The sequence below is a fragment of the Antedon mediterranea genome, chromosome 5 (assembly GCF_964355755.1).
Source record: "Antedon mediterranea chromosome 5, ecAntMedi1.1, whole genome shotgun sequence".
Lineage (NCBI taxonomy): Eukaryota > Metazoa > Echinodermata > Crinoidea > Comatulida > Antedonidae > Antedon > Antedon mediterranea.
This window is the reverse complement of record NC_092674.1, coordinates 1086214-1107805: the sequence shown is the minus strand read 5'-3', so window position 1 is coordinate 1107805 and position 21592 is coordinate 1086214. Positions and strand designations below refer to the sequence as shown.

Here is a 21592-nt window from a genome sequence, read left to right as displayed (position 1 = left end):
CATTAGATAATGAGGAAACTAGACAATTGGCCAATGGGACCCAAGAATCTAGGAGGTTGTTTTGAATACCGGCATACTAAAAACTGTCAATTTTAGGGGTTTATCACATGATCGATGTATTAAATGAATAAAAATATTAAATAATAGAATAATAAGACTTAAATTTTTTGTTAAAAGTTGAGAAAGTCGACATTTTTTTTTCCAATTTTCGAAAAATCCTTGTACTACAGTACATGAATTTTGTTTTTTAAAACACGGTAAATTCGACTACAATATATATGTTGTATTAATTGTTAGTTCTTTTAATATGACGAGACGTTTTTTGTTGTGTTTTTAGGGTGTGAACAATTGTCAATCAAAATTGTATATATATGTTAAATACTATGTAACTATTTAAAAAACCCACCCTGACTTCTGATTGGCCAACCATATTCCAAGTAGTTTGATAAGTTAGCCTTTTTCAAAAATTTAGACAAAATTACCGTTAACTTTGTCTGGGGCTTTTTTTCTAGGCCACATGGTATCATAGGATATGTGTAACTGTAAGAGGAGTAACTGAAAGTTACTGGATAATAACCTCTATAGTATGAGTTATTATCAAAATATATTATTAGAATTGGTGGAATGAATTATTTGATTCACATCAAAATGAATTGTAGTGGAATTGCTCTTGAAATAAATATAAAATAGTTGAGAATTTACACTACTAAGGAAATAGTCTTGACAAGAATATAGAATTCACCATTTAATGTACACTCAACTGCAAAAGTTTCCCCTCTGCTTTTTTTGTAAGGGCTTGGGACCTTCAAATACAAAGTGCAATGAATGGTATAATGTAAATTATAATGTAATAATTAAAACTGAATGTAATTTATAAAAATTACAAAATAATTTACAACATTAATCATTGCTCTTTGGATTTGGCAGCATTAAAAACTTTTTTTTTTTTATTATTATTATTAACTTTACTGCACATTCAGAATACCATTAGATATGGTGGCCCAATGGCCAAATTGCATAAAATACAAATATTTTGTAAAAAGTGAATATAAAATCACAGAACAAATAAAAATTGAAGATATACGAAACAGTATAAAAACTATCCATGGCTACAACAATCATTTGGAATCATTCTTTTTGCTGCTTTTTTTTCCTCTCTTGACGAAGGCGACGGATGGCAACCATAGCCGATTTCCATTCTTTAAAAGTCACATCAGATGTTGCAGCACAATACCAATTTCCATAGTACTGAGTGTGGTTCTTATTTAATCTTGGTTGCTTACACTTTGAGCACACAATCGCAGACGTTCTTGGTTTGTATATTTTGATCGGTTTCCCTTCCGATATGTCTTTAGCCACTCGTTTTCTGTACAAGAGGGTAGTTCTAGGAATACGAGTACTGCTAGCCTCAGGGACTGATGGTGGTGGTTTTGCTATCTCGCCAGGAACTGGGATCGACGGTCTGTTTCCTAGAGTCGCTAGGCCGGAAGTGTTTTTCGGTAGGACAAATGTGAAAGATGGAGCGCTTGTATGAACGTTTAGCACCGCTGGCTTGGTTAAAGGTTCAAGTAGGGTTTTATCAGAGACAAGTTTGGGTATTGTTGCTGAGATGCCAGATTCCAACACTTGCCGCTCTTGCTTCTTTGACGTTCTGTTGTACCTGTTGAAAATAAATCAAACACAGTATTTATAAACTTTAATGTATTTACTGTAGCGTAAAATAACAATCAATAACAAGTAAAAACTCACCACTGGATGAGTGTCGTACGATTTATCTCCATCAACTGAAGCTTAGCAAACAACATCAGGTGTCCATTCGATAGCACTTTCCGACAAATGTTCTTGTAGCCTTTGGTAATGAGCGGCCAGCGCTGGAAACGTTTACCTTCGATAGATACGGTAGATGGATACGCTTCACATAGTTTTGTAATAATGCACTCCATATATCGATTGCAGTCCGGCCACTGAGCTGGCCCGGTGTTCTGACCTAAGAAGCATCTTTTTAAAAAAAAACAAAGAAACAAGTTAGATTTAAGACACATCATGCAACAAAGTAAAAAACGCTGGAAACTGCCTTACCGTCGAGTGCTTTCGACACCAGGTATTACGGAAGTAGTTTTACTTTTCTTGAACCTGCCTTTCGTCAGGTAATCTTGATGCCGTGCTTTGCGCTTAATGGTTTTGTCATAAGCATCCAGGTTGTTCCACAACTTTGCGACATGTTCAGCATGACTTTGACTTATCACTCCACTGTCTTCCTTAAACTGCATAAGGTAGTCTGCCAGGGCTTCAACTTTGGCGTAGCCTGGAATGTTGTCCGGTCCAGTGGAATCCTCAAGTTCCTAAATTGTAAAATATGAAAACAAAATATATAATCAGACTGGTGCATTGTATTTCAAAACAGAAACAAAATTTGTGAGGTAGAAGCTAATGATACAAATTTAACTCACTGTATCAAAAAGGGCTGCTTTTCCTTCACCATCATCCTCATTATCGTCACATGAAGGCAAGGGCTCCAGCTGGGGTGGCGAGGGTTCTTTAGCATTTCGAGGTTTAAAACAACGCTTAGGTGGTTTGTAGTCTGGTTGAGTCTTGTCATCATACCCTTCATCAACATCAAAAGTGTAAATTTCTTCATCAAAGTCTTCATCATAAATGGTATCTGTTTTGACAGGAAATTGAGTTTCGAGCACTTTGTTCGACTGGTTGTACAGGTACTCCACTCCGATGAGTTCTCCAGTGTACTTGTTTGGAATGATAAAACTTTTGTACACTTTTTTGCCAATCACTTGCTCTGACAGTATGTTGAGAGCATGCTGATGCAGTCCACTATATGTACTGGAGATGGGTCCTCCAGACTGGGTAGCGGCTAGTGCACGGTTTGCATTCCATCGAACAAGTCCATCCATCAGGTAAGCTTGGAAATGTAAGTCGCTAGCACGCTCACCTGAGAAAAAAATAAAACATCCATAATAATGAAATAATACAAAAATCTGTAGATCGGTTTGAAGATTTGGTAGATACCAAATAAAAAGTAATACTGTACCTGGAATAAACCTGTTAAGGTGAAGATGAAACGATTCCAACGAAGTGGAGCCTCTTGCGCAACGATATACTGGCAAGGTAACTCCACCCTTAAGCATCTCACTGGTTTTTGTGTAGAGCGGGATGCCTTCTGGATCCTGGATGCAGGCGATGTGTCGCTCTTGTGAGCTCCAGATATCCCAGGTCTGCTCAGAGTCTAAGAGTGGGACGCCCATTGTGTCACGGCCTTCTTCACCATCGAGGGAAGTCAGGAGCTCTCGGATTAGGTTGGCAGTCTCGCGAGTCCCTCGTGTTGTCCTGCGACAATGTAAAGCATACTCCTTCTTGCTGATGTTTTTCAATATGATGTCGTCTGTTGGGTTGGAATGCTTCTTGCTTGCAATGAGCTGTTCACGCTTGGCGAGCTTCAGACGTTCAACATCGTCAGCGCTCCACTCAAAAATGCAAGCGGAAAGACGTTTGAGAAATATCGGATACAACTGATGTGATTCTGTTGAACAAGCTGCAGCAATTCTCCTCATGAAGTGCCAGATGTCCAGACGAATTTTCATGTCAGGCCAGGCGCTGAACATCTTCCTTATGCTTGAATGACCGCAGCAGTCACGGTCAACGTAGAGAATCTCGGGAGGAGGTACGCCTGCCAAAGCATATCGGTTAATGATGCCGTTTGTCATGTTGTTTAAGCCACATCCTTCTGCAGCAGTCAGGACTGTAATGAGCACCTGGCCGTACTCATTTCCGACGTTTGTTGCCCACGCTCCTGTTCCACATGCACGACCGGCTAGCTTCCTTACAATCTGCAAAAAAACCCAAACAAATTTATTAGGAAGAAAGCTTCCCCACAATCTGCAAAAAAAAATAAAATTCAAATATTTAAAAGTAAATTGCAGAAATAGTATTGTTTTTAAATTATTTACCCTTTTGGTCGAGTCAATCTTCAACACTCTTCCGAATGTCGATGTGATAGAAGCCTTGAGTTCGTCGATTCTTCCCATTACTTCGTTGCAGTAGATGGTAAGGAACCATTGGACAGAGGGAACAGGAATCATTTTAGACACCTCATCAAATTTAGAAGCAGCAATGACATAATCATCACGAGAACCACAGAACTTCTTGCAATTTTCTAAGTAGAGAGCCACTCTCTCATTCCACCGCCTTGTGTGTTGTTCTAAGACTTGTTGGCGAAGCTGTGATGGACTGTTACCGAGACCGCGGTACTTTAGAAGCTGCAGGACCCGGTTGTCGCAGGCCAAGTGATACGAAAGTACAACAGGAAACTGAAGGCGATGTGCTAAATCAAGTTGCTTTAAAATGTTTTCACTCCAGCCAATTTGTCTTTGTTTGCAATTAGAGCACCTCAGTTGCTCTGTTGCAAGAAAGTAGTGGCAGTCTAAATCCAGGACCGGACGAACGATTCCATGGAGGCCGCCTGATGTTAGTGGATAGCTCTTGCATTCTGGCCGAGGGCAGACCAGCTTGACCTGCCAAGTCTTGCGGGGCAACCAAAGAAGAAGACGATGACCGAAGTAACTGTTGGCCATGGGTATGTTTTTGTTGAGCGGATCCGGTTGAGGTGGATAATACCAAAGTTGTTTGAGTTTAGTTGAATCCAACTCTGCAGTCCCCTTCTTCGATTTCTTGAATAAGGTTTTTGAAATCCACTGCTGATCGATCTCGGGCAAGTTCTTCTTCCATTTATCTGGTATGAGACAATCTGCAAGAAAAACCAAAACAAAATTGTATAATTAATGAAACTGCATTATGTAATTTTCATTTTCTAGTTTTAAAATCAAACAAAATAATTAAAATTACACTGAAATAAACTACCTTCACTCTGTTTGATAGTTATTGTAGTGGATGGCATAGTACTAACAGGTTCATAAGATGTATTTGGTTGAGCTGTAAGACGGAAAATTAAAGAATATTTAGCAGTAAACTACTACTTCATTCGCTATCTACAGTATGCTATAAAACAATGTATTTAAACAACACGATTTTATGATTGAGTATAAATGAATGCATAAAAAAAAACGTAAACCCAGCAAGCCTACAACATACACAGGCACTAAAAATGCAAAACCTGAAATTTGTAATTTAGAAAATGCACAAAAAACACAAATATGGAATAAGTCTTACCTGGTGCATATGAGGTTGATGGTTGCAAAGAAGCATCAAAGACATCTGTACCAGAAAGTGTTTCATCTGTGACATCCTCAACCTTTTGTAGCTTAATACCAACAGGTATGTACGATGTCTGTCTAGTTGGGCATTTCCTGCGGTGTTTTATTTCTTTCATTGCTATGGCTTCTTTGCCTTCTGGGAAAGACTCCAAGTACCTCTTAAAGTTGAATTTGTTAATACTAAGTGAACTTGTACTTGGAATTTCATTAGCCATTTTAATAACAAAACATACTGCATATTCCAGTACATTTTCGACCATCCACTTGAATGTTTGTCCACTGTATTTACTATGCTGAAACTTGTAGCAGCCCAACACATCACATTCATCTTTGGTGTTTCCACCCAGCCTGCACACCTCCTTCAAGGCATCTTGGCGTACATCATCAGGAGTTAGACACTTGCCAGTTGGTCGTTTTCTCAAGCTGTTAAATACTACAGCAGCAGATGTATCTTCAAGAATTAAGGCACCCTCTTCACTGCGCCGAAAAGTTGGTCTGAACATACTGTACTGTCTATTGAACACCTGCAAAATTAAAAAAACTGATCAAAGGCAAAAATATATGTAAGTAAAGTATGTGAAAAAAGAAAATTTTACCCGTATAATGCCACTGTGCACCGTGCAGTTGTAGTAAATGGCTGTAAATAAAAGAAAATCAAATCTAAATAAAATAAAATATCTGTGGGTTAAAATTTCTCAAGTAATAATTAATAGTAGACCAAGACTTTAAATGTAAAATATTAATAAAATGAATTACATATAGCATTAAAACATATCTACTAAGAACAAACTATTTTATCTAAATTAAATTAAGAAAATATTACATATGAATAATTATGTTTTTTTTTCAATTAAAAAAACTATATAAAGAATTACAACATAAATTAGAGTAAATTGAATAATCTTTGTTTATTAAACAGTGTATGTATCAACTCTTTGATCCCTGAGCACTTCCTTTAATGCAATCCAATTATTTGAGAATCTTATCTAAATCCACAAATACAGTTGATTGCCTAATTAAACGAATGCTTTAGATCAAAGAGTTGAAGCCTACACTTAATTAAACAATCATTATAATAAAAGTTAAATTGTTTATCTATCAATTAAAAGGGTTGACATGTGATACAGCACACATTTAGTTTTTTATAGTTTAAAATTATGTTTAGGCCTAAAATCTATTACAGGGTACATAGGCTAGTCTAACTAGTAGTAGGATTGTTAAAATATTAAATAAATTAAACTTTAAAGAATAGCTTAATTAAATTACTTTAAACTAAATTTATTTACTATGGGATGGTTCTACGATAAATACTAATCTAAGCCTAGGCCTAGTCTAAACTACTGTAGTAGATAAGTTTTGAAGAAAACAAATAACAGGGAGCCCTAAGTAGGTAGCATCTTACTAGGGCCTAGCCCTTACAGGCCCATGGTTTGACTTACAATTCATGGCAACCAAAAAAGATCTAGGCCTACCTAGAGGTCTTTCTATCTAGCCTACTAGCTAGGCCTAGGCTATATAGTAAATACATTAATTAAAGTAAGTGTCGAGTGACACTATCTAACCCTAACTAACCTATAAAGGCATGCGTTATTGTTAATACTTTATGAAATATATGTAGGCCTACTGGTAATTAGGGGGATAAGTAATAATAGCAAATGCATTTTACCACACACAGAGCAGACTACCGCCAACAAGAATTAGCGTCGGCACCCATACAAACACATTTGCTAGGGCTAGGCCATGGCATAGTTTCTATTGACTATGGCTAGGCCTAGGCCAAACAAGTTATCAACACTTTAAATGCCGATTTCAAGCATGAAATCAATTTCGCTCTTACCTTGCAAGTACACGTTCGAGTTGAATACAGCTACTACCAGAATTCGCCTTGAAATTAATAATAATAAGTCTAGAGGATATGTAAAAAGATGTTGTCGCATGTAAGTCTCTGGACAAAATCTCATCATTGTTTGTGTTGTGAAAAACTTGTTGAAGTCACATATTAATTACGTCACTTTTCAGTGTTCTGATTGGTCAAAATGACAAATTTGGAACAATTTTTCTAATGCTCTGATTACGTCACTTTTCAGTGCTCTGATTGTTCAACTTTTGGAACGCTTTCCGCTGCTCTGATTGGTCAATCAGTTGTTCAATTCATTGTCCAATTCTACAGCACATATTGGGTTATTTGTAGCGCAATAATAATACAGGGATTTTTTCGGAAAATTCCCAAAATATCGACTTTTTAAAATTCAATTATTATGCAATAATATGGCTATATATGCGCATATATTGCTTTTTATCATCTTATAGAGCCATATTAACCAGTTTTGTGGAAAAATAAAAAGGTCGAAATTTAGCCATTTTTGGAAAAAAATCCCTGCACTGTACAGGGATTTTTAAAAACATTTCCTGGCCAATTTTCGACCTTTTTACTTTTCGATAAAACTAGTTACTATAGCACAATTGACATGCACAGAACCCATTATTCGACTCTACGCATGTTTATTATGCTATAGTAACCATTTATGTCAAAAGTGGTTACTATAGCACAATTGACATGCGCAGAACCCATTATTCGTCTCCGCGCATGTTTACTATGCTATATTAACCATTTATGTCAAAAAATTAAAGTGTCGAAAATCGGCCATTTTTCGAAAATTTCCCTGTACTATAATACAGGGATTTTTTCAAAAACTGGCCAATTTTCAACCTTTACTTTCGATAATGTAAATTTTTTATATAATGTGCTACAATAATTTCAGACTAGTTCTGCTTTTTGTAATGTTTCATATACCGAAATAAATAAATAAATAAAAAAAAATAAAACTGGTTACTATAGCACAATTGACATGCGCAGAACGCATTATTTTTTTTTGTCAAAAAATAAAAGGGTCGAAAATCGGTCATTTTTCGAAAATGTCCATGTACTATAGTACAGGGATTTTTCCAAAAATGGCCAATTTTCAACCTTTTTATTTTTCAAAAAAACTTGTTACTATAGCACAATTGACATCCGCAGAACCCATTATTCGGCTCTGCGCATGTTTATTATGCTTTAGTAACCATTTATGTCAAAAGTGGGTACTATAGCAAAATTGACATGCGCAGAACCCATTATTCGACTCTGCGCATGTTTATTATGCTATAGTAACCATTTTTGTCAACAAATAAAAGGGTCGAAAATCGGCCATTTTTCGAAAATTTCCATGTACTATAGTACAGGGATTTTTCAAGAAAATTGCCAACTTTCGACCTTTTTATTTTTCGATAAAACTGGTTACTATAGCACAATTGACATGCGCAGAACCCATTATTCGGCTTTGCGCATGTTTATTATGCTATAGTAACAATTTTTGTCAAAAAATAAAAGGGTCGGAAATCGGCCATTTTTCAAAAATTTCCATGTACTATAGTACAGGGATTTTTCAAGAAAATGGCAAATTTTCGCCCTTTTTATTTTTCGATAAAACTGGTTACTATAGCACAATTGACATGCGCAGAACCCATTATTCGGCTCTGCGCATGTTTATTATGCTATAGTAACCATTTATGTCAAAAGTGGTTACTATAGCACAATTGACATGCGCAGAACCCATTATTCGACTCTGCGCATGTTTATTATGCTATATTAACCATTTTTGTCAAAAAATAAAAGGGTCGAAAATCGGCCATTTTTCGAAAATTTCAATGTACTATAGTACAGGGATTTTTCAAGAAAATGGCCAATTTTCGACCTTTTTATTTTTCAATAAAACTCGTTACTATAGCAAAATTGACATGTGCAGAACCCATTATTCGACTCTGCCCAAAATATCGATTTTTTTTAATTCAATTGTTATGCAATAATATGGCTATATATGCGCATATATTGCTTTTTATCATCTTATAGAGCCATATTAACCAGTTTTGTCGAAAAATAAAATGGTCGAAATTTTGCCATTTTTGGAAAAAAATCCTGTAATAACAGGGATTTTTTCTAAAAATGCCCAAAATATCGATTTTTTTTAATTCAATTATTATGCGATAATATGGCTATATAGTCGCATATATTGCATCTTATAGACCCATATTAACTTGGGATTGAGTTTCTTATGCCAAATAAATACAACCGTGTATTACCAAGTTAGCAATGTAATGTACCTCTAATTACAAATATTTAAACATTGGGATAATTATAGACCTAATTAAAACTATTAAACGATACGGTATGTTACTATTTTATCTGATAAAATGTTCTGTTACCTAGGCCAATATAAAAACTCACAATTTAAAAACGAATGTAGTCAGACCTGAATATCTATAAATATTTTTTTTAACCGACACCACTGTTGGATTACTCTGATCAATACGCGATAAAGATTTTCTTTTTCTTTTTTTTAAACCTAATAATATGTAAACACATTCCCTGTAGTTGGTGTTTTATTTGGAGTTAACTCCAGAAAGACTGGGCGGGTTGGAGTTGGTGGTGGTATTTCTTTGCCCGGTCGCTGAATGTTTGATGGTACTTTCCCGGTCGTTTTATTAGCCGATTCATTTCTATACACTAAAGGATCATAAAAATGGTTTTGTATTTGTTCCTTGGCTTCTTGTTGTTCCTTGGCGTTTGAATTATCAGAATTTACCGATCTGAAACCAAAATGAAGGACCATTATAACTAGAAATGTTCCTTGTTTTTGGAAACAGTGAACAATTTGGTGTTCCACTTACCTTCTGTGAGTAATACATAGCACCACAAGAATGACAACCAGTATGCAGACAAGCAAACCGCCACCACCACCAATACCGATTACAATCAGGAGTTCGTCAGCTAAAAAAAACCCCAATTTAGTATTTACTTACCAATAATAATAAAATAATATTAAATTCTTATTAATAACAGTGGTTACGTTTCACTTCTGTATGAAAACCATGGATATGATAATACAGTGTTAGCAATGTCCTCTTTTAATGTAGAAAAGTGAAAATACTCTTCTTTAAAGTGAATGTCGCTCTTTTTAACGATTGAACTATCGATTATTACATTAATTCAGATGATATGAACCCCTCTTAAAAAGTAAACATTCGCTCTTTCAGAGTTAGAACAACACTAAATTTATTTGCGCGAATCGAACATCCCAAGCTAATAAACAATGTAAAATATAATTTAGATTAGAAACTGGACCGGATAAAATTAGTTACAATATCACTTACATGATGTTTGTACATCAGTTGTTGTAACCACAGTCAATGATGGTGTTCTCTTCTGATCATCGTCTGAAAAAATAATGAATATGTTTTGCCACCAATATCATTGCTGTTAGCTAAAGCTCTGTTTACACTATCAAACTAGTGTGCTGTGCCCAAACATGGTAGTGATATGCCAAAATATGGTAGTGACATGACATCATCATATCATACACATAACTTTGATAGTGTAGGCAGAGTATAATATTTACTACTGTAAGTTAATCAGTTGGTACAATTCATTAACAATTCAAAAGAAGATACTTTACCTGTCTTCGCCGTCGTCTTCGTCCTCGTCGTCGAAACCAGTGTAGTTGTCGTATGTGTTAACACTATTCGAAAGAAAATTATTTAATTTAAAATAAAATGTAAGTAAGTAATTAAGAAATCAAAATCAGATTATTCATCGATTGCTGTCTTTAACGTGGTGGTTAAGGTGACCAATGTTATCGTCTATCGTCTACAGTAGTATAAGAAACAATTTATCTTACCTGTTGGTGTCGGTGTCAACACTGGCGTCGGTGTCAACACTGGCGTCGGTGTCAACACTGGCGTCGGTGTCAACATTGGCGTCGGTGTCAACACTGGCGTCGGTGTCAATACTGGCGTTTGTATTGAAACCTCTTGGTCTGGCACTATAAACAAATATATATATATACACATAAAACTTTAGATAAACTAATCTATTAACAGTACTACATGATAGCACAGAGGTCATGTATTACTCTAAACATGGACTTGTCTGGATATGATCCTCACTCATGTATCGCTCATACAGTAAAAATATTGCACAACGATCTTATACTTAAGCCTGTTTTCCTGTCGACGTTATTCAACGCTATCGTTAACAATAATCGGCGATCTTCTACGTAAACATTGAAATGTTAACGATTTACAGGAAACGTTATCATTTCAACTTGATCGTTTTCAAACGATCGTCGTTGAACTATCAACGACGATAGCGTCAAATAACATCGGCAGGAAAACAGGCTTTACGGCTCGTAGTGATTGATTTAGTTTTAGCAGAATAAAATGTGGTTGAAAACACTTCTTCAATCGGCACTATAACAAAATATTTATGGCAAAATAAAACTAGAACTATCTATTGCAGTATCATTAATCAACATAAGCAACATATATAGTTTCTCTATTTATTTGGTTTCTCATTGAATCAAAGATGTATAGAGAGAAGATGAATAATGGATTGATTGACTGATCGATCGAATGAGACAACCAACAACAAAATTAAACTATGCAATATTAATATAATAGGCTGGTTTATCATTCCCAAAACAGTTGCACTACGTAGCCTCATAAAAGTTCATGTGTTTTGTGTTTGCTGAAATAAATGTACCCGACATTAGTTGATAAGGACATAGCTGAGAACATTGTGTGTGGTACCTGTAACTGCCGATAGCGGCTGCGCAGATTCGTCGTACACATCTATGGCGGCCACGGTTGTATTCAGGGATGCAATACCTTCAAATTCACCAGTTGTCTTATGGATAGCTTCGATAATACCTAGCGTTAAGTACGGTTCCGCAAACAATATAAAGTCCTAGAAAGAAGAAGCAATAGTTTTGTTAATTCATGTCAAAGGTTATAAATTCTTGGTCAGTGTAGTAAGATTCGTGGCAAAAATGTATTACACAAACATTTACCTGGAATAAGGCAATATCTTTAGGTGGAAATAAACTTTGTCCAAGAATACCTTGACCAGTGCCATCATAGTTAACAAAATATACGTAAGAACTGTATTCATCCGCGATGTAAATCCTTCAAGAAAAAAAGAAAACATTTGCAACCACTCTCGAAAACCTGCATTCAACGATTTATTTTCTTAAAAGTCAATTTTATTACTATACTGGAACCATTGTAATTGTTTTATGATTCTGTTATGCATTATAAATAAAAAGTGCATAAAATTTGCCATATTTTGAAACTTTTTTAAGGTGTGGTAGGTATTCGTGTCAATTGGTAAATCAAAAAGTGAAAGAGCGATAACAATTTATTTATAAATAGATATATAGGTAAGATAATGATATTAAATTCATTGCTGTATATAATTATTTGTAATATTGTCTTTAATAGTACATACCGCCATAATATTTTTAAAATGTATAAATCTGTGGATTGTGTCAATCATGGTATCTGTGATAGCGTTAAGTCTGCCCTTTTTTCACAATGATTTTGACACTTTATTTAACTTGGTAAAACCATTTTAATCTTCTTTTTATGATTCATGTGAATCTTCATTCTGATGTGTTTTATTTTACTGGAAAGTTTTTATATTTTTCTCCTAAGGGAGGTCAATAAATTTGAATTTGAATTTTAATATTTGTACCTTCTGTGTTTATAATCTATAGTTATGCCTGATGGGTCTTGTAAATCTGTGTTCATCACATCTTGTCGGTTTGTCCCATCAAGATCACAACGCACTAGTTTAGCGAAGTGTGTAGGTCTCTCTGTCCAGAACAGCAACCTAGAAAGTGTAAACAAACATGTCTCGTTTTATGATTTAGATCGTAACATACCATCGTGATGATCAACTAGAATCAAACCATGCAAATTGTATTTGCTTCTAAATTTGTAGTTAGGTTTACGTCTTTTTTATGTTAGTATACAGTCGGCTTTTCGATTTCGATTACTTTTCAAGTAATATACGTATGAAATGCCATATGTGCCAAAATATTTTTTAATATTAAGTCAAAACTCCGTCTGAAACTTAGACTACGGTACACCATGTGTTTCAAAAGAACATAAAGTATAGTTGGGAAATGTCTGCTTTCTGTTCTGCAACAAACGTCTTCTATAGAAAAAAAACTATAACTACAAAAGAAATAAGCACACAAAAGACTATAATTTTTGTATTCGGCAAATCGATCAATTATTCTGTAGCTGATTAGCTGCATTTTTTGACTTGCGTGTTACAAAATACCAATACGCATGCGTACACCAAGGCTATCAACCAACGCTTAGGCGGTTCGTGCAAACAAATTCATGTCATGTAAAACAATCTTTGTAATCATCTTGCATTGATTACGTCTTCGAATAACGTAATTGGTATCATAAGCGAATATGGCCAATACATTAAATGATTGGTGTTATAATCAACCCAGTAAAGGTTTTTCGAAACCCAGTCAACAGCCATACCTATTAAGTGAAATATTGAGGTTATTAAGTATTGATTTTCGAACTACCTTATGCTGTATCTTTACAACAGCTGTACACAGACCAGTAAGCGAAAGAAGTTCGGTCCATTTTGAAAATTCTTAATCACGTTTACTGGCTGGGACTTCTCATCAAAAGTGACTGAGTTCGCTGGTCTAACATGTACGTGTTATTATCGTTTGTATTGTTTTCATGTAAAATCTGTAATAAGTTGAGTTGAATTACTGTGCTAGTAAGCTAGTATACGAGAGGGTTATATTTTGTACTACTTTTTGTTTACTCTTTAACATCTTTATGCAATTATTTACCAAGCTACATTTGTAAGCTAATTTTTCTAATAATAATACACTGTATACACACATCCATAGTTATTGCAGCAGTAACAATTTCATTGCAGTTACTGCAGCAACTATACAATAAGATTAATTTGACATGATTCCTAAAAAATTACAAAACTCTTATTACCTTCTACACGTCCAATTCCCTGATGGAGTACTGATGTATGTGATCCCACCACTAAGCTTCCATAAATTATATTCTTTGAAATGTCATCGGCATAAAACAAATAGTTACTGTGAAAATCAACGGCAACGGACGTCACTTGTATATTGCCTTTATAAATATCGGAGACGAATCTTTGTTTATCTTGTAGGCTATAGTGTAGAAGACGCGGTTCAAATTGTGATACGGCACCTGGACGGCCTATTACACCAAATGGTGGATTAAAACCTCTTGAATCTGTTTAAAAAAAGATAAAACATAACATCGATCAGAGAAGCAATCTCACTCATAACGTTTATAGCAAATAGCGTGCGCGAAGCATGGTGCGAAGGGTTTGGGAGCAAAGTCACAACGCGTACGTACGTGATTTGTTGTTTAAACGACGTACGCGTAGTGACGTTTACACCCAAACACTTCCCATCGTGCAATGTGCACGTAGACCTGTGAAAAAAAGAAGTTATGTTAGAAAAAATTATTATACATACCATCAATACATGTTCCATTTGATAATAAATTATAGTCGTCGATGCAGATGCATTCGTGATTATTTTCAGCTGCTGAGACACAGTAGTGGTGGCAGGTGTCATAGTCACAGGGCACTAACATTCCAAAAAGATAGAACCACATTTCATATTATTACAATTGATAAAAAAAAAATATGTTTCCAGTGTGGGGTTAGTGTGGATTTTCACTATCATATGTGCATCGGGAATAAACTAACTTACATGTCATGGGTTTAGGTTGGACTTCAGATCCCGTGACGCACAAATCATAGATGCGAATCGATCCACCAAAAGAGTGCTCAAATACCTTACTGCTTGGTATGGTCTTTGTATAGAATAGGAGTTTCGTGTCATCGTTGCTGTACACACTCACATATATATAATCCTAAGAAAAAAGTTGCCAGAATAAAATTAAAGTACCCTATATAAGTAGGTAGGCTATATTGTGTAAACCAAAATATTGTAAGCGCAGCAGAAACTTTGTCTATGCGCGATATCAGGACAGTGCGCGCGAAGCAAAAGTTTAAAAACATGGTCTCTGAAGTGTGACCTGTAACCATGCGCAGATGTTAAAACAATAGTGCAAATCAAATCTCTATGAACCTCATGCGACTACTTGATAAATGAAGGTACACTAACCTGGTCCACTGAAATACTGTCAAACATACCAAGGGATAAAGATTGAGTCACCTCTACACGTCTATCGTTACCATCAACATCCGAAGATTCAATTCTACTTTCTGTTGATGTTTCGTCAATCCAATAAATTCTTTAATAATAAAATAAAAACGTTGATTAATCTATATCTTTATTTATAAAATGATTCAAAATATACCTAACTGATATGTTAATAATAGTGTATCCGGGTTAGACTCAATATGGAAAGGCAACACTGAGTTTCAAAACATTAGAAATGTGAATTTCCTCACAAGAAGCGAACATTGTCCCCACAACATGAATGGACAATTTCACCCGATTCTGCAAATGTCATTAGGAACAACTTAACTGACTATCGAAAGTCACCTAAATACGAGTCATTGTGTATAAAGTACAATTCTGTATTTAGATGGCTCCAAATGCCAGCAATGTTGATATTAATAAATATAATATAAAGGAAACAATTAAATATACGGATATCATGGATATTGTCATCATCCAGGTAGTGTTAAGTTGTCGCTGTTTACTAAACAAGTAAGTCCAGTTGTTTAGTAGAAATATCTCTTTCTAAACAAAATATTATAATTGCATGTTAATTGTACCTATCAGTAGTGACGTCAACCGCTATAGCCCTTGGAACCGTAACATTCGTAATAATGGTAATTCTGTTTCCACCTGACATGGAAGATCTTTCAATTTTAGGAGAATACAAGTTTCCCAACTCTGTCCAGAAAAGATACCTTTAAAGATAACAATAAAAGTAATCAAAATAACAATAAAAATAACAGTAAACTACACTAAGTAGGCCTAAACTAAAAATAAGATAATTTCTGTTTTTCCAAGAAGAAAAGGTTGAGCACAAAATTGACTATACGCTCATTATATATTATCATTACACTTCTTATTAGGCCTATTCATTTCATTACAGAACTAGGACTAATTTCCTACCAGAAATGCTTTCCTAAATAAAAAAGGTATATGTTTCAAGATGAAATAACAACTTAAATCGATAAAAGCAGTAAACAGATATTATTGAAAGCTAACGACCTTGTGTTACTATTTGTAAGTCACTTTTGTGTTTTTTGTGTGCAAGCGTTTAACTTAATGGTGTGTTGTTATGAAACAACTTAAACAAACAAAACGATATCGTTTGAAGTTTGTCTCGCTTCAGTTGAAATTCTATTAAAACTTTCAAATATTTCGTCAAAAGTGTGTTCATGCTGTGCGCTTCAAAGACATCAGAAAATTGCATAATTTAGTTGAACAAAACCATATTTCTTCAAATAATAATGATTACAATAACAACAAAATCAAGAGCACAACAAATGTGCTTAAGGGAATGACTATCATTGATTCGTGTCGTTGAAGCATTGTCGTTAAAAGCATACTTCTGTTTATTTTCAAATCAATTGTCCTGTCTTACCATGGTTGACACTGCACTGCAATTTGTTGTTTCCACATCATAGAATACAATGCATTTATATTATTATTGTTTTGTTATCATATGTAGGGCTCATTCTTCAAAAATTGTTTACTGTTTATGCAAGTTATCACATATTATTTAGTATTTACTTCCTTATCATAAGTACCATAAAGTGATATATTCATTCGTTTTATTTATTTAACGAATTTCAATAAATAGTATTCTCATTTTGATCATAAACTTCTTAGAAACCAATAATTGTTCATTTCATCGATTTCGTTTCATTTATTTTGCTTCACTTCAATTAAAGAAACGTAAGAGAAAGAAGGATATAATGAGAACGCCAAAACACAATTTGCTTACTAGTTACAAATACGTAAGTCTATGAAATATGATACTAAATATAGAGAATGTTGGAGATAAAATAAAAAGTTGTTATATTTTTACGCAATTGATATACGTTTCTTACGCTTTCGAGGGATGACATGCTATTCCAGACGGCCTTTCAATACCCGTATCAGCAATCACAGTATAAACTCCCCCAGAATAATTCATCATTTTAATCCAGTTGTACCCCTCATCCACCCAGTACACATTCTGTGCCAACCAGTCAATAGTAACACCATCCACTCTACCAGATGTTCCACCTTCGATAGGGCTAGCCTGACCCCCGGGTTCCATCAAATCATCACTTAGATACAGCCAATGACTTCTGGCATCATGAAAAGTGAGATTTCCAGTATCGTAATCCGCTGCCACAGATGTGAAGTTGTGCCCACTCGATATAGCAGGGTTGCTAACTTCCATTTTTTATGAAGATTGTGCATTTTGTGACAAAAGCACCAAATTTGGCACAAACCTTCTTTAGGGTATATCTAACAATTCTAGAAGGGGTGCCCAAAAATCGGAACAATTTAACGACGTCATTTGGACCACGCCCTTTTTTTAGTATTACGTAATTAGGTGAAAACTTAAATCTTCGTATATACATACCAAGTTTGGTATCAAATTAAAACTCATGACATGTACATTGCAATACACACATAAAAAACATATGATTTCTCTTCAGACGGAATATATAGGTCAAATAATGTCATTTTCTGTCACATTGAAAGGGATTTCAATCAAAACGCGCCAATATTGGGCTATGTTATGAACATTGTAGTTATAAGAACAACAACATTCATTTTTGTAATACAACTACTAATATATATTTATCCTGTATCAGTTACTTTCCTTTAACATAATATTAGGAACCACTGAAAAAAAGTATATAAAACATATACTGTATCAAACTTGGCTCAATAATCACTGGACTAAGTAAACAGACAAAAGACCATTTGACTGACAATTATGGCGTTAGCATCCATAGCAATACATGGAGGTGATTATCAACTTTACTTTTATGAAATTATTTATCTGGAAACTAACACTTATAATGGTACAGAGTTGCTAGATGACGAACAGGTTCCACGGCATGGATAACAAAGACCAGTGCAAGAAAGACCTGCTGAACGGTACTTGCAGTTCCCTGAGCAATGCAGGCAACCAATTCCTCGATAATTGTTCAGAACTTCTGGTCTTGGATGCTCGAGATTGTGCCAATGAAAGTGCAGTAGTGACAGTTCGTACAATTCAGGATGTAGGTACTACCCAGTACCAAAAATATTTCAAGGAAGTTATTCTCGACAGAAGTGTTGCAATTATTCAACAAGCCATCAAACACCATGGTCAAAATCAGTGTCCAAAACAAAGCGACTGTATATTGCAAGTCAATCTCGTGATGGAGATTTGGAAGACTTCTTCATGCACGAAAACCAGCCATGGCCACCCTCTTTGGCAGTAAATGGAAAGCTTCGACTACCAACTAAGAAGTCTGAGTTGCTACAGCATTTGGAGACTGAAGGCCAGCCTGAACCTCCTACATATTTTGATGTAAAGGTGTTTGACGGAGCTGCTATTGTCCATGCTCTTTCCAGCAACCATGCATTTACATTTGATGACTACGGTGATAAGGTGAGTACATTTCTTTGCATTCAGGATTGTATCTATTGTTTAACCACCATATAATTGGTCACTTCTATATGCGGATCGTTATTCTTGTATCATTTGTATGACAGGTCTTTCTACCGTGGACCAGACAGCAGCTGCAGAATAGTAACAGAATTGATATAGTGTGGGACACTTACAGAACAGATAGTCTTAAGCAGTCTACAGGAGAAAAAAGAGGAAAAGGGGTCAGGAGGAAAGTTGGGGGACAAACAAAGATTCCAGGGAATTTTCCAGACTTTCTGAAAGATCCAGTAAATAAAGAGGAGTTATTTAACTTTTTAACTACAAAGGTGTCTACCCATGATTACTCTGACTGCATCAGGTAAGTTTTATTATGATACATACTAATTTGTTTTGTTTGTAACCAAACGATTAATTTACTTATACAGTTTCATACCAATAATTAATTAAAAAGGCATATTAAATAGTAAGTAATTCTTGATATATGTCCTGTAGGCGAGTCTTTTGTATGTTGACATCTACTCAACCTATGTCAATCTGCGACCATGAAGAGGCCGACTCCAAGATGTGCATTCACATTGATGATGCCTTAAAGAAAGGTAGCAGGGCTATTTTGGTGCGTACAGTTGATACTGATGTCATTGTTATCCTGGTTGGTATTTTCTGCAATCTAATAGCCTGTTATCCTGGTACGTGTATCTGGGTCGCATTTGGCATGGGTAAGCACTTCCAATATTTTAATATAAATACCATCTGCCATAACCTAGGAGAGGATAAGTCAAGAGGGCTGCCAGTATTTCATGCATTTACTGGGTCCGATACTACATCCCAGTTCTTTGGAAAAGCAAAACACTCCGCATGGGAGACGTGGAACTCATTTCCAGCAGTTACAGAAGCCTTTCTTTTCATGGCACATCACCCTTTCAAATCTCTAGGAGTCAACTCATCTCAATTCCAGTTGCTAGAGGAGTTTACATGTCATCTATACGACAAGACAAGTACTTTAAGAAGTGTTACTAAGCTAAGACAAGATCTTTTTTCAAGAAAGGCACGGACAATGGACAACATTCCTCCTACACAGGTAAGGGGAGCTTCCATATAATTGTCAATTGTCGTTTAATAATTTATTATCAGGTTCATGTTTTTCTTTCATTAAAAGGTAACACCAATCTTTAAATTGTTTATTGCAGGATGCACTTTTACAGCATTCCAACAGATCCATATACCAAGCAAGCATTTGGACCACCAGTCTACAGCCACAGCAGAATGCTCCATCACCAGAAGACTTTGGTTGGACTAAAACTGGCAGTACATGGACACCAGTCTGGACCATACTACCTGAAGCATCCAAGGCATGTAGGGAATTGCTAAAGTGTGGCTGCAAAAAGTTGCCTTTTTGCTCAGGGAACTGCAAGTGCTGTTCAGCAGTGCACTGGAACTTGTTCGTCATCTAGCAACTCTGTACCTAAGTGTTTGTTTCCAGATAAATAATTTCATAAAAGTAAAGTTGATTATCACCTCCATGTATTGTTATGGATGCTAACGCCATAATTGTCAGTCAAATAGTCTTTTGTCGGTTTACTAATAGTCCAGTGGTTATTGAGCCCAAGTTTGATACAGTATATGTTTTATATACTTTTTTTCAGTGGTTCCTAATATTATTTTAAAGGAAAGTAACTGGTACAGGATAAATATATATTCGTACTATTACAAAAATGAATGTTGTTGTTCTTATAACTACAATGTTCATAACATAGCACAATATTGGCACGTTTTGATTGAAATACCCTTCAATATGACAGAAAATTACATTATTTGACCTATATATTCCGTCTGAAGAGAAATCATATATTTTTTATGTGTGTATTGCAATGTACATGTCATGAGTTTTAATTTGATACCAAACTTGGTATGTATATACGAAGATTTAAGTTTTCATCTTATTACGTAATACTAAAAAAAGGGCGTGGTCCAAATGACGTCGTTAAATTGTTCCGATTTTTGGGCACCCCTTCTAGGATTGTTAGATATACCCTAAAGAAGGTTTGTGCCAAATTTGGTGCTTTTGTCACAAAGTGCACAAAAAAAGTGCTAAGTTACCCTGCTAATACATAGGATTCTTCAATCGCGAATGGTTGTGAACTGATCGAATAGAAACCGATGTAAGTTGCCGAACGCTGGTCATCATACATTGCTAAATATAACTCATTACCTGTATTGTCTCCACACACTGAAAGTTAATAGTATAAGTCAACAATTAACAATTTCCTTGTTTATCAAAAAGTTTGTTGTGTAGCTAAATAAAAGTTAAAAAATTGTAATTGTAATGAATTATAGGAGTAAACGTAAGCAATTTGACCAGTCATATGCGTGTAATGCATTGCTTTTTATTGGTAAATTCGTTGCGTTGCGGCTTACGTGCTTGCGTTGCGTACTGTTGGGACCAAACTTTAAAGTTTTAAAATTCATAATAACATGTAATTGTTATATAGTTTACTCTTTATGGTATCTCTGATTAATCAAAAGTTGAACCATTATTTAAAACTGTAATAGGCCTACATTTTCAATAAACTAAACAATTATAGATATAAAAATTAAATAAAAGAATGTTTAAACAAATGTCTTACCTTCAAATGAGAGGTGTGTTAATAAAATCAACACAAGTAATAAGCCGTTTGGCGTTCCTGATGTTGGAATCTGCATTGTTATAACATCAAAGTGATATGAGGAAGTAACAGAGAATATTATAGACAAGTGTGAATCATATTTGCCTAAATAGCATTCATCGTTGTTTGTTGCTTCACAATGGTTCAGTAAACTTCAACTAGGCCTATGTAACGTATAACTTTTGACGAATGGTAGCATCGTGTGAGAAG

General features: G+C 35.1%; 4 protein-coding genes across 5 annotated transcripts; 1 reads left to right on the top strand and 3 right to left on the bottom strand.

Moving 5' to 3' along the window:
- Positions 1-947: 947 nt before the first annotated feature.
- Positions 948-7184, bottom strand: LOC140048546 (uncharacterized). Of its 2 annotated transcripts, XM_072093286.1 has the most exons (9): positions 7063-7184; positions 5182-5862; positions 4873-4944; positions 3963-4759; positions 3047-3842; positions 2451-2947; positions 2080-2342; positions 1750-1998; positions 948-1660 (listed from the first exon to the last, which is right to left on the bottom strand). In XM_072093286.1, exons 2-9 carry the CDS (start codon positions 5726-5728, stop codon positions 1129-1131), a joined length of 3753 nt encoding a protein of 1250 aa, XP_071949387.1. In that variant the 5' UTR covers positions 5729-5862; positions 7063-7184; the 3' UTR covers positions 948-1128. The 2 variants fall into 2 exon arrangements, with proteins under 2 accessions (XP_071949387.1, XP_071949388.1); XM_072093287.1 differs by lacking the exon at positions 7063-7184 and having other exon boundaries at positions 5182-5942.
- A 1849-nt stretch (positions 7185-9033) lies between these two features.
- Positions 9034-13750, bottom strand: LOC140049081 (uncharacterized). The gene is made up of 9 exons (XM_072093902.1): positions 13649-13750; positions 12793-12930; positions 12110-12224; positions 11850-12006; positions 10940-11083; positions 10718-10780; positions 10416-10478; positions 9933-10032; positions 9034-9851 (listed from the first exon to the last, which is right to left on the bottom strand). The coding sequence occupies exons 2-9, from the start codon at positions 12846-12848 to the stop codon at positions 9608-9610; spliced, it is 942 nt and encodes a 313-aa protein (XP_071950003.1). The 5' UTR covers positions 12849-12930; positions 13649-13750; the 3' UTR covers positions 9034-9607.
- On the bottom strand, positions 13474-17510 carry LOC140048949 (low-density lipoprotein receptor-related protein 1B-like). Its single transcript, XM_072093748.1, has 7 exons — positions 17173-17510; positions 15883-16020; positions 15263-15392; positions 14846-15008; positions 14606-14719; positions 14085-14357; positions 13474-13601 (listed from the first exon to the last, which is right to left on the bottom strand). Exons 1-7 carry the CDS (start codon positions 17508-17510, stop codon positions 13474-13476), a joined length of 1284 nt encoding a protein of 427 aa, XP_071949849.1.
- Positions 17511-18159: 649 nt separating this feature from the next.
- On the top strand, positions 18160-20352 carry LOC140048947 (uncharacterized). The gene is made up of 5 exons (XM_072093747.1): positions 18160-18349; positions 18445-18719; positions 18824-19077; positions 19212-19797; positions 19907-20352. The coding sequence occupies exons 1-5, from the start codon at positions 18160-18162 to the stop codon at positions 20168-20170; spliced, it is 1569 nt and encodes a 522-aa protein (XP_071949848.1). The 3' UTR covers positions 20171-20352.
- The last annotated feature ends 1240 nt before the right edge of the window (positions 20353-21592 follow it).